Here is a 23504-nt window from a genome sequence, read left to right as displayed (position 1 = left end):
TTCTGCACTCTTTAAGTACAGGCAACTCCCCATTTGCACATGAGCAACCACCGATGCAGGCCCTGTGTTTGCCTTGGCGTACAACCCTTGCATAAATGGAGAGAGGCCTGTATATCCTATATGTAGCTTAAAAAGCAAAGGGCTGATTTTCTCAGTAGTACAAAACCAATGGGACTTCCATGGCATATATGATTAGTAATTTCTTGAACTTTCTTTTTGTTTCCACAGAAAGCCAGCTGATTTACATAATTTAGCTCCTGGGAGCCACCCACCATTCCTGACATTCAATGGGGAAGTCAAGACAGATATCAACAAAATTGAAGAATTTTTGGAGGAAACGCTTTCTCCTCCAAAGTAAAAAATAAGACTTTTTTAGAATTATGGCTTAGGTACCACATGAAATGGGTAAAAGTAAAGGGCAAATTGATATCTGCTTTGTGTTACAATGAGCCTGCTTGCCTCTTAGCTAGTCAACCTAGAAAAATACATATTTCTAAAACTTGCCTCTCCTCCTCCTCTGGTACTAATTTGAGCATGAGCTAAGGACTTTTAACCATGGGACCTGATTTCATGACCCCCCCCCCTTGTATAGGCCACAATTTGTTCTTTCCTCTCTCCCCATTTCCCATCCCACAAAATATAACTTCTTAAATGCAGCACTTAAGTTGTTGTACTAAATCAGGCTTCCACAACCTTGGCCCTCCAGATGTTTTGAGACTACAATCCCAGCATCCCTGACCACTGGTCCTGCTAGCTAGGGATCATGGGAGTTGTAGGCCAAAAACATCTGGAGGGCTGAGGTTGAGGAAGCCTGTACTAAATCCTTGTACCTGTAAATATAATTTGTATGACTCTGGGTTGCAGGACTCCCTGCCTGCCCCGCTTTGAATGCAGTGTAACAAGAGGAGGGAATACTATGGGATGGCCTCGCCTTCTGTAGCAGGTTTGCCCAACATGTGATCCACTAAACTGAACCCAGCTTGCCAGCATTGTGTTGAGGTTTGTCAGGTCCTTGACGCCTCCCTCCGGGGTTGTTGTTTCAAGGTAGGGCAGACCCAAACGTGCAGAGGTTCTGATGGGCTGGCTAAAACCTCCCATAAAGGGGGGTGGAGGACAATGGATGTGTGGGGAGGTTGCAAGGCAGGGGGAGAACGTTCTGCTTGGGGGGTGGTTACAATTTGACGAGGGGGCTGGGTGGCCTTCCTCCTCACCCATAAGGAAAAAAAATAAGTGTAGAGAAGGCGCTGTTCTCTGCAGCTGGCTGCCAGTCACTTTTAAAATTGTTTTTTAAAATAGCCAGGGAGACAGCCATCTTCTTTTTGGTACAGCATGTCTGGGAACCGTGCCATATACAGTAGTACCTCGGGTTAAGTACTTAATTCGTTCTGTAGGTCCCTTCTTAACCTGAAACTGTTCCTAACCTGAGGTACCACTTTAGCTAATGGGGCCTCCTGCTGCCGCCGCGGCACAATTTCTGTTCTCATCCTGAAGCAAAGTTCTTAACCCGAGGTACTATTTCTGGGTTAGCGGAGTCTGTAACCTGAAGCGTCTGTAACCCGAGGTACCACTGTAAATATAGCATCAGTCCCAGCACCAACCTTAATGGCCTGCTACTGAGCAGAGCAGCTTGCTGTTGTTTAAAGTGAAAGAGGCGTGTGCCTGTGGGGAGGCAGCCTGGTAAGCAACCCCCTGCCCGACGGTGCTGTGGTCTTTGCGGGCCCCCTTTGCCAGCTCACAGAAGGTCTCCTTGCCCATTGCTACAGGGTGGAAGTGGTGGTAGCCGAGGGGGTTGTGCCCAGCCCTGGCGCTGAGGCTGGTAAGCAGCTTTCTGCTTCAGGGTCACGGGTTGCCCAGGGCTGTTACACGGCCGTGGTGTTTCATTATTGCTGGAGGAAGGCATTTTGATTGGACGGACCCCTTGAGGTCCCGACTCACAGAAAACAGAAACCTTTCCAAGAAGCACAATACCCTTTTCAACAGCCTGCACGGATTCATTGTTGCATTTCAGCTCCGTATAGACTCCTTTTTGCCAAGTACCTCTTTATATGTGCCATTATATCCTGGAATGGTTTTCTCCAAAGGCCACCATTCACACAGTGAAGAGAAGCAGCTGCTGCTGCCAAACGCCTCTGCATCTTTTGAAAACATATGACTAGTTCTGATTTAAGGATGCTGTTTCTCGGTTCCTTTCACATTAAGCCCCGGTACAATTAACCTTGTCATAAAACCATCATTGTGTAACTTTTTAAAATTCTTGGCTCCCCACAGTGGTAGCAGTATTCAGTTAGGGTCCTGAGAGGCTGACATGCTGAGATAAGAGACAGTTTTAAAAGCAGTACTTGATCTGCAAGAATAGCACTAGAAGTAAGCAACATATGCCTTTTTGTGGTATTTGTGTGCAATTTCTTTGCTTTTAAATTTCTGCAGAGGCCTCCTTTTTAAAACCACTCTTCTGTTTTCGCAGGTATCCCAAGCTAGCTGCCAAGCACCGTGAATCAAATGCTGCAGGCATAGATATCTTCTCCAAATTCTCTGCGTTTATCAAAAACACAAAGCAGCAGGACAATGCGAGTAAGTTTGTGGGTGGTGAGGCTACTCTTCCAGTACATCCCCATCCTTTGTGGGTGATGGGAATGGGAGCACTCTACAGGGGAAAGGGTTAAAGACTGTCTCACCGGGTCCCTAATCAGAAGTGTAGCTGACAGAGGCATAGACCACTTGAGTCACGTCTGCAGATACGTTTGTTTGGGAGGAGGGTTGTATTGCTCTCTGCTGGCCACTATGAAATGTACAGATCAGGGATGGGGAGAGTGTGGCCCCCAGGTGCTGCTGGGCTATGACTTGCACCCTTTCCTAGTGCTACTCATGTCAGGAGTGATGGGATCTGGAGTCCAACAGGAGTTGGAGGCCACAGGTTCCCCACCTTGGGCATTAAAGGAATATTCAGAAGAAGGTTGTGAACTGTAGAAGACATGCATCACACACACCTCACAGGTACACAGGGAACTGCCTCAGAACCCTGGCCCACCTAGCTCATTAATGCTTGTTGTTTTTTGAACTTAGAAAAGGCTTGTTTCCTTAGATACCTCATCTTATTGCTCCTTACGAGGAGGAGGATGCAGCTGGTGGCAGCCTGGCTGCTTGCAGGGAAAGGAAGCCCCACCCCTCCCCTGGCCACAGGAGTGGCGCTGGCCAGGGCAGGAGCCAGAGGAGGCCTGGTTTAATAGTCTGCAGTATAGTGACTTTTATATCCACAGGGAAACGAAAACCATTTATGTGATGCGCTTTATAGCCATATTTGCTTTATTGCGGTGGTCTAGAACCTGAAATATACAACCAACCACACTCACTGGCGACTCCACTCCAGTGTTTGGGGCAGGGGATGTTTCCATCCCTACCTGGAGATACCTGAGATTGAACCTGGAACCTTCCACATGCACTGAGTTCCAGCCCTTCCTCTCTCCTTCGTATTCTGGGCAGGTTATATATATATGGCAGTGGCAAATGTCTTTTGCTCACTTTACCTGAATAGTAATTTATATCACCACCCCCTGCGCTTTTGGACCTTTTCTCCCATTTGTTTGGCTAGCTTTCCTGCCTTGAACATATGAAAGGTTTGCAGCAGGCTGGTTGGGGCTGTAAGCCCAGAAGCAAACACATTTCTTCCATATCAAAGTTCCACAACTTTTAAGCATCTTGAAAGAGAAGGAATTGATTCCAGATTCTCAGGATGTGGCAAGCTGTGTTTGAAGAAAGTGTGCATATTTATTATTTCATGCCAGTTCAATTACAGCCAACTTGATTCCTTCTACCCCCAACATCACCCAAATCATTTTAATAACAGGCTTTCCTCGAGGCGTGATCTTCGCCACGTCCCATCTCAGCACGTAGCGTGACTCTACGCTTCGACTTTTTCCTGCAAAGTCCTAGTACTGTGGTTGACATAGCTAGAATTTGATTTCCTCACATCTGATACAAGAACAAAGAACACAGAGAAGATACAAATGAGAAGGATCTTGACATCCGTTTCCTAAAATCAGCTCTTTGAATTCCTATCTGATGGAGGCATATCTACACACAGACTAAAATTGACTTAACGGGTATTTCCTCTCCCCTGGGAACCATGGGAACTGTAGCTCTGGAAAGAAGGAAAGAGATTGCCAGCAGGTTTCTCAGCGACCCCTGCAAAATGAAATAAAAGACTTGGGATGCGTTACAGGAAGCCATGGGCAATAAAAACGGCACTAAACTGCTAATACATGTAATGAGGTTGTGTCCATTTCACAGGAGTTATGCAGGCTTCTCTGCAGGTTCTGGGCTATTGAAGGTTGACTCTTTATTACATGACATGGACCGAGACCAATCTAGTTCTCTGAGGGTGTGATGTCCTGGCCTATCACTTGCCAGCCCACAAAGTTTGCTGACCCCTGGATTAGGGCCTTGCCCCATCTAACGTCTGCTTCTTCCTTAGAAAAGCAGCTTGTTAATCAGAAATTAGTGCCATTTGATATCCTCAGTATACCTGATCCCCCTAGTCCAAAATGGCAAATGCAAAGAATCCAACTGATTTCTGACAACTGCACAGGAGATGCAGGTAAAAGCAGGCATTTATGTGCCAATGATCAGCTGAGTACTCAGGTGCTTCCCCCACACACACCCCCGGCTGTTTATTTGCTGCTGAAGGAGATGGTGTAGAGAGTAACTAGCTGTTTGCAGCTGACTAATCTTTCCTAAAATTGTACTCACCTTGACTGAGAGAATGAGCCCTTTGGTTTCATATGAGGGTTGTTGTTTTTTTAATTTGTACTGAATTGAATATTTAATGGTGCCCCGTGTTGGTGGCCACCTTCATTAAGGTGTTCCAATGTTCTGCTCTTCGCTGAGCTGTGAGACCACCAGCATCGATTTCATTCTGTGGAATTTCCAGCTGTCTGCCCAGAGGAATCCACTGGTGTGGCCTGGATTCAGATCAAGGCCCTAAAAATAAAAGAACATTATATCATTAATTTACATATGATTAACCCCCTCCCCCCTCCCCGTTTCTGCATCATGTGGTTAGGTAAGAGAGGCGGGAAATGCCTATTGGCTATATATAGCAAAGAGTATGCTGCCAGAAGTCTCTGTTGGATACGATTCCCAGGAATACCTACATCAGTTTGACTCTAGCTTAGCAGTACTGACGTTGGCACATTTGCAGGAAGGCAAGTGGTGATTTACAGTGCTTGTTGTGTGCGTTTTAAGTGTGCTCTTTCCTTTATCAAGCAACCACCAATTTCTGAAAGAATTTGTATTACTTGGAAGGTAGAGTTAACAGGTCTAGCTAGACCTGAAGCGGAAACCTTTGCATTGAAGAGTTACAGTGCATTGCACGGAGAATTCTCTCAAGTACAGCTTCTCCCGTCACTGTGATGGGAAGAACTGCGCAGCACAGGACAGAGCTTAGACATGGGAACCTGACTAGGAAGCAGATGTGCACTTGAAGATGGTCAGAACCTGGTGGTTTATTATTTAAGGAAAAGGTTTAAAGTTACAAGGGATTTGATTTCAGGCTTTGCAAAAAGGAATTCTATTCACTTTTCAAAAGTGGGTAATTGAAATACAAACAAATTTTTCTCAAATATTTTTCAGGGATTTTGTTGTTTCATGTTTCTGAGGATTCTGTGGGAAACTGAGGATTTATTCAGAGGCAGAAGTTGTCACTGTCTGTCAAGCATGGTAATTAACGCTGTGCCTGGAGGCTGCTAGTCAAATAAGGACTTGGCCAGCACTGATCCTGCCAAATCCAAGGTGAAGGGAATAGAGGAGAGAGGGCAGGCAGGACGGGCCCAAAGAGGGACCACAGCGCTGCATCTCCATCCCAGCTGCTACCTTTCCGTGGCTGGATCTTTCACCTTGCTTTGAAAGACGTAAAGGATCGGTACTCCCCCCCCCCCCGTTAAATGGCTGAAAACAAGATATGAAGCAAAACTAATGACAAGAAAAGTACAGTGGTACCTCGGGTTAAGAACTTAATTTGTTCCGGAGGTCCGTACTTAACCTGAAACTGTTCTTAACCTGAAGCACCACTTTAGCTAATGGGGCCTCCCACTGCCGCCATGCATTTTCTGTTCTCATCCTGAAGCAAAGTTCTAATTCTGGGTTAGCGGAGTCTGTAACCTGAAGCGTGTGTAACCCGAGGTAACAAGTGTTTCCAGTTGGGTTGTCAGCTTAGCCCTGCCTCTGGGATTTTGAAAACAGGCCGATGTGGAGAAATTAACAGAGGAAACCGGCCTGTCATGATGGGGCAAACTTTGAATGCAGAAAGTTTAGAATCCGAGCTCCCCACGCCTGCCCCTCATTGATGCCATTCACAAATCTTCACCCCATTTCGATTTGGGTCTTGACTGCTTTCAGTCTGGATCTGGCTCAAGTGGGTCTACCCTTCCTCAGTCACCCTTTCCGTACCATTTCAACTGGCTTGTCAGTCAGGGCCTGTATTTAGGTGAAGCCATTTCTTCCTAGTGGACAGAATTGAATTGGGAGGCAGGAAAAACTGGACATGCCACAATCCCAAGATGGCAGTAACCCGTATTGATGGGGCCCCCTCAGGAATGTCATTTCTAAGGGCAGGTCCCACAGGACCTCTTGGGTGTCTTTCTAGCCCTCCCTGGTGCTGACTACATGTCTGCACAGGAAGAAGGTTTTGTTGCCTGGGAAGGAAAGGGACTGGAAAAGGTACGCAGGCCATTGGGACTTCTTCACCATCCCTGCCAAATGCTCAAAGCAGCCAAACGGTTTTTGGGGTGTGCCACGGATGGTAGGTGTGTTGGCCTTGTCTCCATGGCAGATCTGCTTAATTTGTGTTTCAGGCTTCTGTTAAAAGACATAGAGAAAAAGGCAAGAAAACATATCAGGCCTAGTTTCCAGAAATGTACTGTGATATATATATTTAAGCTTTTAAAGTACAATGGTGCTGGCTGCCCATCCCATACTTTTTGTGCCTGTCTTTTGGTTTGTGGTCTGAGAGCTGATCCATATTTTCTCTCATCCCTCTGCTCTCCCGCTGGAAGAAAACGGTTCTTTGGTGCTCAGCCGGAGCAAACAGCAATTCGTTTTTTCTGTGGACTACCCTTTGCTCCAATTAAGAGTTGAAGAGCTGGTTTTCCCTGAGAAAAGAGCCAGGCAAGAGGGAAACCACTTGGACCTGTACCTAGAAAGCGTGGGTCAGCAGACGTGGGGGTCAAGCCCTGACTGTATGTGTGTGTGTGCCCCCTCCAGCGCAGCATGGTCAAGGCCGACTGGTCGTGACTCTCCAGGGGGCAATGGAGCGTTTTGGTTTTGGGTCTCGCTCATGTACTTTTTTCTGTTTTATTCCAGTACAAATCAAAAGCAATTTATAGAGATATCAGTGGTGGTTAAAAAAGTAAGTGATAAAAGCTGTCTTCAAGCTTTTTATGATGGAGGACCTCTGTAGCCACCCCCAACAACACGATCTCATGATGGAAGGGGAGGGAACAGCTGCAGTCGCCTGCGATTCCTGCGCAATGTTTGCCATCTTGCCAAAGGTTGCAGGCAGCTTTACCTGCAGCAATTGCATGTTGATTGCCCTTTTAAAAGACAAAGTCCAGCAACTGGAGGAACGTGTAGCTACGCTCCAAAGAATTAGAGAGCTGGAGCTCTTCTTGGAAGCAACAGAGCACACCGTCCCCACCAAGCAGGAGACAGGGGACTCCCCTGAGAAGGAGGCTTGTTCACCAACACAGGAGCCAGATATATGGAGAAACGTGACTCAAAGAAGTAGGAGGCCCAGGGTTCACTCTGATTGTTTAGAAATACACAATCGCTTTGAGGTCCTCTCCCCTAGCATGGAAGACGAAGAGCAGACTCCATTTGAGGAACTCTCCCTCATTACAGTCGATCAGGTATATGAAGACGAGCAGCAAAGTCAGTCCTCAGGGAATGTGCAGGTGACCTTGGAACGGACAGCTCACGGAAGAACCCCGACCAAACCCAAGAGGAGGCGTGTAGTGGTGATAGGGGATTCCCTACTGAGGGGAACAGAAGCAGTGATCTGTGGGCCTGACAAGATGTCTCGGGAAGTGTGCTGTCTCCCCGGGGCTAAGATCCAAGATGTAACTGAACGACTGCAAGGAATCATAAAACCCACTGACGAATACCCCTTCCTCTTGGTTCATGTGGGAACCAATGACACTGCAAGCAATAGCCTCCAGAAGATCAAAAGAGACTACGAGGCTCTCGGCAGGAAATTGAAGCAACTAAATGCACAAATTGTCATCTCGTCTGTCCTCCCAGTTGAACGACGTGGCCCAGGGAGAGAGGGGAAAATAGTGGAAGTGAACAGCTGGCTTCGCAAATGGTGTAAACAGGAACGGTTTGGATTCTTAGATCACGGACTGCAGTTTCTTGAAGATGGACTTCTGGCAAGTGATGGGCTGCACCTCACAACGGTTGGGAGAAATGTTTTTGCCAAAAATCTCAGAAACCTCATCAGGAGGGCTTTAAACTGACTAATGTGGGGGAGGGAGACAGTGCTCCTGAAGGTAGGAGTCTATCAATTAATGAAGATGATCATCCAAATGTCATAGACCAAATGGAGAAAACAGCACGCGGACCTAGTGGTGGGAGGAAAAAATCCTTAAATAAGAGACACGGGGGAATGATTAATGGACTTCAATGTCTCTACACTAATGCGCAAAGCATGGGAAATAAACAAGATGAGCTTGAGCTCTTGGTACAGCAAACTAAATATGACATAATAGGCATCACTGAAACCTGGTGGGATAAGTCCCACGATTGGAATGTAATAATGGGGGGATACAATCTATTTCAGAGAAACAGACCAGACAAGAAAGGAGGAGGAGTGGCGTTATATGTCAGGGATGTGTATACCTGTGAAGAGATCCAAGATTTAGAACCTCAAAGCCAAAGTGAGAGCATTTGGGTCAAAATTAAGGGAGAGAAGAATAACAGAGACCTCATTGTGGGAGTTTACTATAGATCCCCAAGCCAAACGGAGGACATAGATGATGCCTTCCTGGAACAGATGGCCAAGCATGCAAAAGGAAGGGAGATAGTAGTAATGGGGGACTTCAATTACCCGGATATTTGTTGGACGTCAAACTCAGCCAAGAGCATAAGGTCAAACAGATTCCTCACTGGCCTTGCAGACAACTTCATTGTCCAGAAAGTGGGAGAAGCAACAAGAGGAACAGCCATTTTAGATCTGGTCCTAACCAATGTTGATGACCTGGTTAGTGGGTAGAAGTGGAAGGATCATTAGGCGCGAGTGATCATGCTCTTCTGAAGTTTACTATACAGCGGAAAGGAGCAGCCAAGCATACTAGGACTCAATTTCTTGACTTTAAGAAAGCCGACTTCATAAAACTTAGGGAAGTGCTGGGTGAGATCCCATGGACAGCAATACTAAAAGGAAAGGGAGTTCATGATGGCTGGGAGTTTGTTAAGAGGGAGCTAGTAAAAGCACAACGACAGGCAATACCAATGAGACGGAAACGTGGAAGGTGCCTAAAGAAGCCAGGGTGGCTATCTAAAGAACTTTTAACTGAATTAAGATTAAAAAAGGATGTGTACAAAAAATGGAAAAGGGGGGAAACCACCAAAGAGGAATTCAAACAAATAGCCAGCACGTGTAGACACAAAGTCAGAAAAGCTAAAGCACAGAATGAACTCAGGCTTGCTAGAGAGGTTAAAAGCAACAAAAAAGGCTTTTATGGGTATGTTCGTAGCAAAAGGAAGAACAAAGAAACAGTGGGGTCACTCAGAGGAGAAGATGGTGAAATGCAAACAGGGGACACAGAAAGGGCTGAACTCCTCAATGCCTTCTTTGCCTCAGTCTTCTCCGATAAAGAAAACAATGCCCGACCTGAAGAATTTGGAGCAAATGATTCAGCAAAGGAAACACAGCCCAGAATAACTAAGGAGATAGTACAAGAATATTTGGCTAGTTTAGATGTATTCAAGTCTCCAGGGCCAGATGAACTGCATCCAAGAGTATTAAAAGAACTGGCAGATGTGATCTCAGAACCACTGGCAGTCATCTTTGAGAATTCCTGGAGAACAGGCGAAGTCCCGGCAGACTGGAGGAGGGCAAATGTTGTCCCTATTTTCAAAAAGGGGAAAAGAGAGGACCCAAATAATTACCGCCCAGTCAGTCTGACATCAATAGCAGGGAAGATTCTGGAGCAGATCATTAAGCAAACAGTCTGTGAGCACCTAGAAAGGAATGCTGTGATCACCAATAGTCAGCATGGATTTCTGAAAAATAAGTCATGTTAGACTAACCTGATCTCGTTTTTTGACAGAATTACAAGCCTGGTAGATGAAGGGAACGCAGTGGATGTAGCCTACCTTGATTTCAGCAAGGCATTTGACAAGGTGCCCCATGATATTCTTGTAAAGAAGCTAGTAAAATGCGGTCTTGACTATGCTACCACTCAGTGGATTTGTAACTGGCTGACTGCCCGAACCCAAAGGGTGCTCATCAATGGTTCCTCTTCATCCTGGAGAAGAGTGACTAGTGGGGTGCCACAGGGTTCTGTCTTGGGCCCGGTCTTATTCAACATCTTTATCAACGACTTGGATGATGGACTCAAGGGCATCCTGATCAAATTTGCAGATGACACCAAACTGGGAGGGGTGGCTAACACCCCAGAGGACAGGATCACACTTCAAAACGACCTTGACAGATTAGAGAACTGGGCCAAAACAAACAAGATGAATTTTAACAGGGAGAAATGTAAAGTATTGCACTTGGGCAAAAAAAATGAGAGGCACAAATACAAGATGGGTGACACCTGGCTTGAGAGCAGTACATGTGAAAAGGATCTAGGGGTCTTGGTTGACCACAAACTTGACATGAGCCAACAGTGTGACGCGGCAGCTAAAAAAGCCAATGCAATTCTGGGCTGCATCAATAGGAGTATAGCATCTAGATCAAGGGAAGTAATAATGCCACTGTATTCTGCTCTGGTCAGACCACACCTGGAGTACTGTGTCCAGTTCTGGGCACCACAATTCAAGAAGGACACTGACAAACTGGAACGTGTCCAGAGGAGGGCAACCAAAATGGTCAAAGGCCTGGAAACGATGCCTTATGAGGAACGGCTAAGGGAGCTGGGCATGTTTAGCCTGGAGAAGAGGAGGTTAAGGGGTGATATGATAGCCATGTTCAAATATATAAAAGGATGTCACATAGAGGAGGGAGAAAGGTTGTTTTCTGCTGCTCCAGAGAAGCGGACACGGAGCAATGGATCCAAACTACAAGAAAGAAGATTCCACCTAAACATTCGGAAGAACTTCCTGACAGTAAGAGCTGTTCGACAGTGGAATTTGCTGCCAAGGAGTGTGGTGGAGTCTCCTACTTTGGAGGTCTTTAAGCAGAGGCTTGACAACCATATGTCAGGAGTGCTCTGATGGTGTTTCCTGCTTGGCAGGGGGTTGGACTCGATGGCCCTTGTGGTCTCTTCCAACTCTATGATTCTATGATTCTATGATTCTATGAAAGAAGAGAATCTTGTGTCGTCATGAGGAATATTAAGAAATACATTCCGGTAACTGCTGAATCTTTGTAAGACCTTGCACATACATTTGACTTTTGTTCTTTTTGCAGTTGCATTCTTCTTCAGTGTGTACACAAAATGTGTCTTGTATCTAGTAATGTGTCATCAAAAATCGTAAGCTAGCGTGTGACATGATCCCAGTGACAGGATGCTCCCCATGTGTCAAATGTGGTAGTTTTCTGGCATGGGGAATGCAGCAACAGCAAAGCCACCCGCTAAAATATGGAGTTTCCTTTATCAGAAATGGATTCTTTATCAGTTTGTACATAAGCATAAAATAGAATATAAGAAGATGAAACCAATGGGACCTTCTTTTTGCAAATTGTTAATTGTTCTCTAGAACTCCAGGGGGCACTGTAGTCCAGGCCAAGCACACTAGAAGATATTCCATTTTCCTGTGGCCATGGCCTAACACGTTTAGTAAAAATCTGAAATTACTTTGGGATGCCTGGTTTTTGAGGTATCTCCCGCTGCTCTTTGATCATTTAAATTGCACTGCACAGTCTGTGTAAACACACAGCAGCTTAATTTGGAATGCTGTAATGATCATCTTTCATTTATAAAATGTGGCTTTACATTTAGGTCTTGATTTTTCTCTTGCAGCATTAGCAGTCGGTATGTGGTGTAAAGACATTTTTAAAGGAGGCAGATAAAGGGCCTTATCTACTAAGCACAGTTTCTTTCCAGAAAAGAAGCAGCAGCGCTTTCTGGGCCTGAGCATGTGGCTGCTAGAGAAATTCAAAGATTTGCACGAGATGCTTCACTCACTTGTTCCCCTCTGTTTCTGGCCCAGTTTCTGGCCCAGTGGCAGTCCTCACACGAACACGGTACAAGCAAGGCACTGGTACAAGGAAGGCACTGCTTGTTTGAAGTGGGGCTTCCATGAGGGGGCTGTGCTTGAATGTGGGGTATAAAGTCCTTTTCTACTCATGGTTTTGTTGTTGTTTAGTCGTTTAGTCGTGTCCGACTCTTTGTGACCCCATGGACCAGAGCACGCCAGGCACCCCTGTCTTCCACTGCCTCCCACAGTTTAGTCAAACTCATGCTGGTAGCTTTGAGAACACTGTCCAACCATCTCGGCCCCCTTCTCCTTGTGCCCTCCATCTTTCCCAACATCAGGGTCTTTTCCAGGGAGTGTCTTCTCTTCTCATGAGGTGGCCAAAGTATTGGAGTCTCAGCTTCACGATCTGTCCTTCCAGTGAGCACTCAGGGCTGATTTCCTTAAGAATGGAGAGGTTTGATCTTCTTGCAGTTCATGGGACTCTCAAAAGTCTCCTCCAGCACCATAATTCAAAAGCATCTATCCTTCAGTGATCAGCCTTCTTTATGGTCCAGCTCTCACTTCCATACATCACTACTGGGAAAACCAGAGCTTGAACTATACGGACCTTTGTCGGCAAGGTGATGTCTCTGCTTTTTAAGATGCTGTCTAGGTTTGTCCTTGCTTTTCTATTTGTTCCTCAGAGTACTTTTTCTGCTTCAGATGAGCCAGTAGAGGAAGTGTGCTAGACTAGGGGAATGGATGGAGGTAGGGCAGGTGGGGGTGTCTGCTTCAGACAGGTAAATACTCGTCTTGCAAAATTTCGCCTCGCAAGACGAAAATAATCCATTCCGCGAGTCTCTTCGTCTAGCGGTTTTTTCGTCTTGCGAAGCAACCCTATTAGCGGCTTAGCGCTATTAGCGGTTTAGCGGCTATTAAAGGCTTAGCGGCTAAAAGGCTATTAGCGGCTTAGCGGCTTAGAAAAAGGGGGGGTTAGCGAAAAAAATCGCAAGACTCGCAAGACGTTTTCGTTTTGCGAAGCAAGCCCATAGGGAAATTCATCTTGCGAAGAGCATCGGAAAACGGAAAACCCTTTCGTCTAGCGGGTTTTCCGTCTTACGAGGCATTCGTCTTGCGGGGCACCACTGTAGTAGTGGGAGGGTTCAGCTTCCCCTACCTGCATGTGCTTTAGCTACCCTGTATAATAATGTACCTCCACCTGCTTTATATGTGGGTCAGCCAAACTAAGGTTAAGCAAATGGGACCGTTACATCAATTTGGTCCTAAAAGTCTATAAATTGTATCCCAGATATTGCTTCACCCTGCACATTTTAGGATCTCAGTAATTTCACCCACAATTATATTACCTACATGGAAACTTTTAAGAATTTGATAAATACCTCTAATGGAAGTATCTTTTCATGTCTGATTTAATAAGGGCTTTTTTTCTCCAGCTGGAACTCAGTTGGGTGCCATTGTCATTATAAGAGAACAAGGGTTCATGGTGAGTTTTGGCACCTCTTTTTCTAGAAAAATATCAGATGATTTAATGTTTAAAAATTATAATTATTTGATTCAATTCTACCTGCATGCAAGGAGGAAAATAAATTTCAGAGCAGTTTGTAAGGAGCAATTGTTATATTTTATTATTACAACTTTATTTATATGTTGCCCTATACTCAAAAGGCTCAGTGTGACTTACAAAGTAAAAAATAAAAGGTTAAAAACTTACAACAGCAATAACAATTAAAATAACCATTGAAAGTGATCACAAGGAGCCTCTCTCCAGGTATACTTTTCCTGGTTGCCATTCTGAGGCGAGCGCTGGACTAGGTGGGTCTTAGATCTCAGTTATATTTATATGTACGGATTACTCGGTTGAGGAGTGGAAAGAGGGGAAGAAACCCCCAAGTAAATCAAGGTGTGTCTGTGCACATGTGCTCCGTAACAGAAGCGCTTTCTGCTGGGTGCTGGTGCCAACTTACTTCTCAAGCTGACTTCTCATGGTCTCCACTCGAGATCTGCACGGCTTCAGCACAGAGACTCCTGAAGCTGCCATCCAAAGCAAGATTAGCCAAGGGTACAAAACCTGCCCCAGGGCAAAAACAATATCTAGATGAGCAGTTTACTTGCTGAAGATGAATTCATAAAGAAAACTAAGGGGGTTGAAATTTGCATTAGGGTATTACTTGTCCAGATTATGTGAAGTTTAACTAAGATGTGGTCTTTAAATCAGACTGCCTAATGAAGCGGAATGGTTTGATTTTGTTGTATTTTACCTTAATTTTCTGTTCCAAAGTAGTGGGAAGAAACCAGAAAAATGCAATAGACCTCATGCAATACTCTATGAATCTGGAAGTGATCAAGAAAGGTGGTGTGTGTGTGTTCTAAGGAAAAATAAATCTCAGATTGTTTGTGTGAGACTGAATATTTATGTACAGTTTCCCCTTTTCACTCATTGCATATTTCATCCAATTCATTTGTGTGTGTTATGGGATAAATCTTGTGTGGGTGGAAAAGAGCAGTAAAAAGAAAAGGCATCAATCAGTGGCCAAAGGTAGCAGCAGTCACGATTCATTTTGTACACAGGTCATAGTTTGTTAAACATGCCTCCGCGTGACAATTAAGCAGCTTGCAGGTTTACAGAGGTCATTTTGGGGTGGCTTCATATTGCAGCCTGAAAGGAGGTCTGCTTGCCTTAGGGAAAAAGAGAGCTCTGGAGCGTTGTCAGGAAGGCTTCAGCCATTCCCATATGTGGCTGCATGAACTACTTTCCCTCATAACTAGTAAGGAGTTACACAACGGAGGCAGAAGAACTCACCCTCATTTGTTTGAAAAGTGGCTTCTGTTCTCAAGAATTGTTGGGTCATTGCCTGGAAAGGTATTCTTGTTGGTCCATGATGCTTCTATCCAGCCCTGTCCATCAAATGGTTAACACGGAGGTCCAGACCCTCAAGGCAATGAGTAGCTTTGGGCCAGTTATTCTCTCTCACCCTCTCCGACCTCACAAGGTTATTGCGAAGATAAAATGAATTGTACGGGTCGGCCTCTATTGTGCACGCTGCCCTGAGGAAAGGGTGGAATAGAAAATAAAAGAATGGATCAGGCTCAAGGCCCGTCGGAACAAAAACACCTTGGGCTGCTTCTGGAAGGTCTTCAGGCTGAAAAGAGAGGCCTCCCTGGCCACCGAGAAGTCCTGAAGATCCTCAAACTGGGCTCATAGGACGGAATGCGGTCTTTCAGGGAACCTGCTCCCAAGCCATTTGGGGCTTTGAAGGTTATACCTAGTTATTTGGATTGTACCTAGAAACAGATGGGTAGGAAGGCTGCCGTGCTGGAGTCAGGCGCGTCCTAAGACCGTCCCAGGCAGTTGATGGTGGCAGCGTTCTGAAATTTCTGGACATTCTTCAGACATTCACACAGAGTGTGTTACAGTCCAAATAAGATGCAATTAAGTTGTATTGCCTCACCATAGCCAGATCGGACATTTCTATACCACTGCTCCCACACTGCCAGTTTGTTTCATTTCTTCCTCCCATAACAGCGTCCCTTTCTTATCCCATCCCCCCCCTCTCTCTCATAAATGTTCCCCTTTTATGTCCAATTTCCTTTAACAAGTCCTCCAGCCTTCCCTCTCCCCCCCCAAAAAAAGGCTATGGCAAAACTAGGGGGGCAGGCAAGCAAGGGAGAGAGTCCTTGGGCAGACTGTGGGGCCCTGGGTGCTGCTGCTCCCCCCCTAAAGTGGCCCAAGGTTCAGTGGCAGGGATGCACTGCTCTATCCTGCGTGATTTGGGGGGGGGGATATGCACCTGTCTTATGCAGATGTCTGAATAGCTGTGCAAGATGCAGTTAATATAATTGGAGGCTTGGTATCTAGTTCCCGGAATAGTGTTGCCGTCATAAAAACACTGCTGTTTCTCTAAAATGGGAATGGCCAGTTGGCGACACGGGGCCAGACTCATCTCCAAAAGCAAATTTTATCTGCCTCTTCAGTGGCACACCAAATTGTGAAAATTATGAAATCTTTACATTTTGAAAAAAAGTTACTCACCGGCAGTATTTCTCTTCTGGATTTTATATGCACCGCCTGAGCAGGTGTGCCCCATAGCTTTAGAAACCTGGAGCGCTGGGTGGTTTCTTCTCTATTGTGGAGCCAGAGAAGAGGTGAGGGCGAAGGAGTCAGACTTGCGTGGAGAAATTTGCACCGTCAGGAGATCAGAGAGGCTCCCAAGAAGGCAGGTGTTCTAGGAGACAGAATATAAGCCACGCTCTCCATTTCCTCTCCACCACCTCCTCAAATGGGAAATAGGAAGCAGATGGGCAAGTGCAGGCAAGCCTCTCGGAAGACGGCCACCACTGAAAAATAGGTGGTTGAGCCAGGATTTCAAAAATCCAATTGAGTTAAATTAAGTAAATAACTTGATTTTGATGGGACAGTAAAACAATTTTATTCTTTGCTTACCGTGCAAGGAAAACCTTTTATTCAATAGGTGTTAATAGGTTCGAAAAATTAAAGGGAATTCTCCATATTTCCAGGGGTGCCCTAATAATAGTGTTCTATGCACGCTGCCCATATTGTCATTTCAGTGTGGCTTGCATAGAAAAATGCAGCCAAAGGAGATTAATCGGGCAGTAGAATATCAAGTGCAAAAATTAAATTTAGGGTTTATTAAATTAGAGATAGTAACACTTTTGTCTGAGAAATGGCAATACTTCAATCACTTTATATCACTGCTTTAAAAAATGATAAATGGGCCCTTGTTCTGGTGTGTGTTATAGTTCCTTAAAAGGCCTGTGCATGGCTCGTCACCAGCCTTGAACACAAGCCTTGCAGAGTTGCCCCAGTCAGAGGGGGAGATGTTCCAGGAGGGGAGGACGTGGAAAAGACCCTTTCCCACCACCACCTCCAGGAAGACAAAGCTGACAGCCCAGGGGCACCTCCTGGGGGCCCAGCCGGTTCACCCTAATGCCTTTGAAGACCTGAAGAAATAGGTTTTTGTCTCACCCCCCCCCCCTTTGTACTTGTGCACCTTCCCTGACAGGTTAAGGCCAGGAGATGTCATTGAATCCCATGGAATTCAATTGTGACATGGATTGATTCCTCAACCTGATTCCACCAATATATGATTCATTTGCGGTCATTGGGATACAGAGTTTCATTCACAATTTTTCCAAAATGCTCCCCCTTGCCCATCCCTGGTCTTCCCTGTCATCTCTCTCAGCCCTGAAGGATAAATATTTACAATTTAAATCTAAAAGAAGAATGTGGTAAGAGATCATGTGTTGTAGTAGGAAACGGGTTGCTGGGCATTTTCATTAAAGTGATTTCAGCAGAACCAATGCAAAGGGGCAACTTTGGAAGTAGGAAAAGTAGAGCCATTGAGCAGAAACAACATATTCTCAAATTTTAGAAATGGAAAAAAGAAGAGAGTTGTGATGACAGGCAGCTTGGGAATAAGGATCTAATGACAGCTTATTTAAGGCAGGTAATATGCTAGACAATAAAGTATTTATTGGTATAAATAATCTTATTAACTTATCCTGGTGCTTTAACCTTAAGTATTACTGTCGGTTCTTCAATATACAAAAGACTCCGTAAGTGTGTATAAGAGGGGGAAGGCTCAAAGTGGTCCAATATTAAGTTATAAGTTTAAATCAAAAGAGATTTGCACTGTATGGGAACGGCACTGTTCATTGATATCTTCATTCTCAGTCTCCACTTTGTCTCCCCTTCTCTTGCCATACAGCTAAGGTTGCAGTCAGCCCCATCCCTCCCTCCCTCTCATTTATCAATCAGCCTTGACTAGTGATATAATCTGTGATGCTGTCTCACTTTGTTCATTTTCTGTGAATTATTCAGCCCACCCCACTTTGCAGCTTGTTCACTTTTGAAATTTTGATGTTCTTTTGTAAGATTCCATAATCGTTTTTGAAAACTTCAATGTGTGTTTCATCACATTAATTCCAGCCATATAACAGATAACATATTTCTGTTTGTGTAATTTTGCTTAATTTTACTATGGTCTATGTTTATGTGGAAAGGAGATTACCTGTGGAAAGTGGTGCCAAGCACTTTTATTATTATGAAAATGGGTTTTACAAATATATCATTTTGTGAATAATATAGTTCACAGCATCATCATTTCTCGAAGGCTCCTGGAATCTTGCTCAGTGTGTGCTTGCTTTGATGAGAGCATGAAATAGAGAATTATGTGGCATTTTATAAACAATTTTTTAAAAGATGAACTTCACATTTTTAGCTTTGACTTACAACAGCAGGACTTTGTGGGGTTTGCCTGATCATTTGAGGGGGGCTCAGCCCTCTCCCCCTGGAAATTTAGCAAAAGCTCTACCTGCCTCACTCTGGCCCTCTGGCTTTTGGGGAAGTTTTTATAAGGTAAAAGATAACAGTCTCTTGGTGTGTTTTTTAGTATAGGTAAGATCTGTCATTTATAGCTTGGATCCCCCCCCCAAAAAAAAAAAAACAATGGAGATTCTCTGTGTTTGTAAAGCTTGATCACAGCTTTTGTCTGTTAGTCAACTAAAGGTTCAGTTGTAACTGCAATGCGTTATACACAGGGCTGCCTCTGGAGACAGTTCGGAAACTTCAGCTGGTGCAGAATTCGGCAGCCAGGTTGCTCACCAGGAACACATGGCGCCGATCCTGGCCTGACTGCACTGGCTGCCAGTTAGTTCCCAGGTCCAATTCAAAGTGCTGGTTTTGACCTATAACGCCTTAAATGGCTCAGAACTGCAATGCCTCAAGGACTGCCTCTCTCCATATAAACCACCCCGGACCCCACAATCATCCTCTCAGGCCCTCCTTTGTGTGCCGCCTCCATGTGAAGTCCGGAAGGTGGCAACAGGAGAACGGGGCCTTTTCTGTAGTGGTTCCCCATTTGTGGAATGCTCTCCCTAGGGAGATTCACCTGCCACCTTCATTTTACATATTTAGGCACAAGGCATCAGTCTTTGGCTGATTAATATTCTGCAGCCTTTAAAATGTGTTTGTGAGAGGGGGGAATTTAAATTTGATAAATCACCATCATCATCAAAATCTACTGGATATATACTGTGTTGCAATTACTCAGAAGTAAGACCTATTGAGTTTAATGGGATTTATTCCTAGGTAAATGTGCATAGTATTGAACCTTAGCCCCTGTTTGTCTGTTGTTGACTCCCCACGACTCTTTCATAGCATTTGATTTTGTTGTCAGATTACTCGTCTGATATATTCTAAGATCCTGGTCATGCAAGGACAGGCAGTTGGGCATCACAGACCCCTCTTTGAATCGTCTGAATGTTGTGAAGGCAAAGATACTGAACTAAGTTTTCAATACCTTTTTATTTTTTTAAAGTGGCACAGAGATTTTTATAATTGCAAAGTTTTAGAAGGAGAGAGAATGGCTGGAGCAGAGAGATGAGATTCATTCTGCATTTTGGGGAATGTCCAGAAATAACAGTGCCATGATGAAGTGCCAAGCCAACAGCAGGGTTGTGATTGTATGAGACCAGAAGCTCAATGTAATAGTCCCAAGTATCCCAAAAATGCTCTAAGGTTTCCAGGGTGGGGTGTAGAAGATAGGATTTTTGACTTTCCTTTTCTTTTGTCTGTCCCACAGTCAGTCTTTATTAGTGAAGACTAGGATTCATCACCCCAACAGTACATAGGCCAGACACACAACTATCACAAGCTTTGCCAGCAGACTAGGTCCAAAGTTTTCTGTATATGGCTGTGAACTTTTTTTTTTTAATTTTTATTTATCAAATTTTCAAAAACAACAGAGAAAAAAACATTCCATTTAAGTTTTACATCCAATTCCAATCTTTGTACTTTTCTCAGCTTGTCGGAGAATTTTTCATATTATCACTATTATTCACATTTCTTCAATCTATATTGCCTTTTAACAATCTTAGAAATATTGTTTTATAAGATTTGATAAGACTATCAATTCCTATCATGGAACTTCTTGAAAACCTACAAACGTTAATTGCTCTTCACATATACTTTTACTATACTCTGTAAATTTATTCCAGTCCTCAGTGAATCTCTGGTCTCGTCGTTTCCGAATTCTCCCCGTTAATTTGTCCATTTCTGCGTATTCCATCAGCTTCATTCTCCATTCTTCTTTCGTCGGGATTTCTTCCTGTTTCCATTTTTGGGCCACCAAAATTCTAGCTGCTGTTACTGCATATAAAAATAACTTTTCATCTTTCTTCTTGATATCATTCCTTAATATTCCTAACAAGAAAGTTTCTGGCTTCTTAACAAAAGTATATTTCAACATTTTTTTCAATTCATTATAAATCATTTCCCAGAAACATTTCATTTTTTTACAATCCCACCACATATGATAAAATGTTCCTTCTTTCTCTTGGCATTTCCAACATTGATTACTAACTTTATACATCTTCCCAAGTTTTACTGGTGTTACATACCATCTATATATCATTTCGTAACATTTTCCTTTATTATAGTACATGCAGTAAACTTCATTCCTTCCTTCCACAATCTTATCCAATCATCAAACTGTATGTTATAACCAAAATCTTTGGCCCACTGAATCATAGCAACTTTAACTTCCTCATCCTTTGTATGCCACTCAAGCAATAATTTATACATTTTAGATATTATTCTTACATCATCATTCAAAATTTATTTATGAAACCTAGATTTTTCTTCTTGAAAACCTTTTTCTAGCAACTCTTTTTTAAAAAGAGTTCAACTGAACTCTGAAGAGTTCAACCTCGCATTCAACTGAAAATAATGTAACCAATCATTCACATATTCTTTAACTTCTTCATATGGTTTCAATTTCCATTTATTTCCTTCGTTAACTATTAAATTCTCATATGTAATCCATCCCCCCAGTCATATTGATCTTCTTTACACTCATTACCTCCAGTGGCGACAGCCAATAAGGAGTTTTAAACTCCAATAAATTTTTGTACCTATTCCATACTTCAATCAACGGACCTCTAAAGATGTGGTTTTCAAAGCCTTTATGCACTTTTTTTTTCTCATACCATAAATATGCGTGCCAACCAAATCTGTTGTCATAACCTTCTAAGTCCAATAATTCCATATTTTCTAACTTTATCCATTCTTTTACCCAGCAAAGACATGCAGCCTCATAATATAACTTTAAATCTGGCAGGGCAAAGCCTGCTCTATCTCTTGCATCTGTTAATATCTTAAATTTTATTCTCGGCTTTTTGCCCTGCCAGATATACCTTGAAATAATTCTTTGCCATTCTTTAATTATCAGTATTGATTGAAATAAAAACATCATTTTTGGTAGCGCGCTCATCTTAATCGTTGCAATTCTTCCCCAAAATGATAACTTCATTCTCCCCCACACCTCCAGGTCTCTCTTAATCTTATGCCATGTCGGTACATAATTGTTTTGAAAAAGATCAATACTCTTTATAGAATCATAGAATTGGAATAGACCACAAGGGCCATCGAGTCCAACCCCCTGCCAAGCAGGAAACACCATCAGAGCACTCCTGACATATGGTTGTCAAGCCTCTGCTTAAAGACCTCCAAAGAAGGAGACTCCACCACACTCCTTGGCAGCAAATTCCACTGTCAAACAGCTCTTACTGTCAGGAAGTTCTTCCTAATGTTTAGGTGGAATCTTCTTTCTTGTAGTTTGGATCCATTGCTCCGTGTCCGCTTCTCTGGAGCAGCAGAAAACAACCTTTCTCCCTCCTCTATATGACATCCTTTTATATATTTGAACATGGCTATCATATCACCCCTTAACCTCCTCTTCTCCAGGCTAAACATGCCCAGCTCCCTTAGCCGTTCCTCATAAGGCATCGTTTCCAGGCCTTTGACCATTTTGGTTGCCCTCCTCTGGACACGTTCCAGTTTGTCAGTGTCCTTCTTGAACTGTGGTGCCCAGAACTGGACACAGTACTCCAGGTGAGGTCTGACCAGAGCAGAATACAGTGGCACTATTACTTCCCTTAATCTAGATAACTGTTGGGAGTTAACATAATCCCAATATATTTAACTTTCTTAACCACTTCCATCTCTACTTGTGCTATATTCTTTCTATTATCTCTTGATCCAAATTCTTAACCATTATTTCCGTTTTATTCTTATTTAATTTAAAACCAGCTACTTGTCCAAATTGCTCTATCTCTTCTAATTCTTCCTTTACACTTTTGATAGGATCTTGTATTGTTATGAACAAGTCATCAGCAAAGGCTTTTACCTTATATTCCTTACAACCAACTGTCACACCTTTTATCTTTTCATTACTTCTTAAAGCTCTCAAGAAAACTTCCAGGACCGATAAGGGACACCCTTGTCTTGTAGCTTTAGTAATAGCAATATTTTCTGTTATTACATTATTAACAATTAATTTTGCTCTTTGTTCAGAATATATTGCCTTTACCCCATTCAGAAATGATTGACACATATCCATAAATTCCAAATTCTTTAACATAAAGTCCCAAGATATATTATCAAAGGCCTTCTCCGCATCCACAAAAATCAACATCGCTTGCTTATCCTTCTTATTAGATATTCTATTATATCTATTATATTTCTTATATTATCTTTCATCTGCCTCCCTGGAAGTAATCCTGTTTGATCTTTATGAATCATCTCCTTTAATATCTTTTCCATCCTATTTGCCAAAATGTTAGCAAACATCTTATAGTCATTATTCAGTAGCAAAATTGGCCTATCATTTTTAACCTTGGTTAAATCTGAGTCCTGTTTGGGAATTAATGTTATATAAGCTTCTTTCCACGTCTCAGGTATTTGTCCTTCTTTCAAAATATTGTTCATAACTTCAGTCAACGGTGCAAGTAGGGTGTGTTTCATTTCTTTATAATATCTTTATAATAAATCCATCCGGTCCCGGAGTCTTCCCACTTTTTAACTCCTTTATCGCCATTTTAACCTCTTCTATTCCAATTGGTTAATTCAATTTAATTTTATTAGTCTCCGAAATTCTCTGCACCTCTTTCTTTTTTAAATATTCCTCCACCATCTTTATCTTGGATTTCTCTTTTCTTTTATAAAGATCTCTATAGAAGTCCACAAAACCCTTCCTTATCCCTTTCGGATTCTCAATATCTTGATCTTCTACTTTGACCTTATTAATTGTATTTTGTTCTTTCCTTTTTTTAATTTGCCACGCCAA

General features: G+C 43.3%; 1 protein-coding gene and 1 long non-coding RNA gene across 3 annotated transcripts in view; one reads left to right on the top strand and one right to left on the bottom strand.

Annotated features, from left to right (window-relative positions):
• Positions 1-23504, top strand: part of CLIC5 (chloride intracellular channel 5) — a 74315-nt gene that overhangs the window by 39122 nt on the left and 11689 nt on the right. For both annotated transcript variants that reach the window (XM_082215806.1, XM_082215807.1), the window contains exons 3-4: positions 229-354; positions 2465-2571. In XM_082215806.1, coding sequence (XP_082071932.1) covers positions 229-354; positions 2465-2571 — 233 coding nt within the window. The remainder of the gene's footprint in view (positions 1-228; positions 355-2464; positions 2572-23504) is intronic.
• On the bottom strand, positions 3742-6896 carry LOC309528440. Its single transcript, XR_014217746.1, has 3 exons — positions 6445-6896; positions 4747-4977; positions 3742-4182 (listed from the first exon to the last, which is right to left on the bottom strand). It is a non-coding gene; the product is annotated as an uncharacterized lncRNA (long non-coding RNA).

The sequence above is a fragment of the Podarcis vaucheri genome (assembly GCF_965113315.1).
Source record: "Podarcis vaucheri genome assembly, chromosome: 3".
NCBI lineage: Eukaryota > Metazoa > Chordata > Lepidosauria > Squamata > Lacertidae > Podarcis > Podarcis vaucheri.
This window is presented reverse-complemented; position numbering and strand designations above follow the sequence as displayed.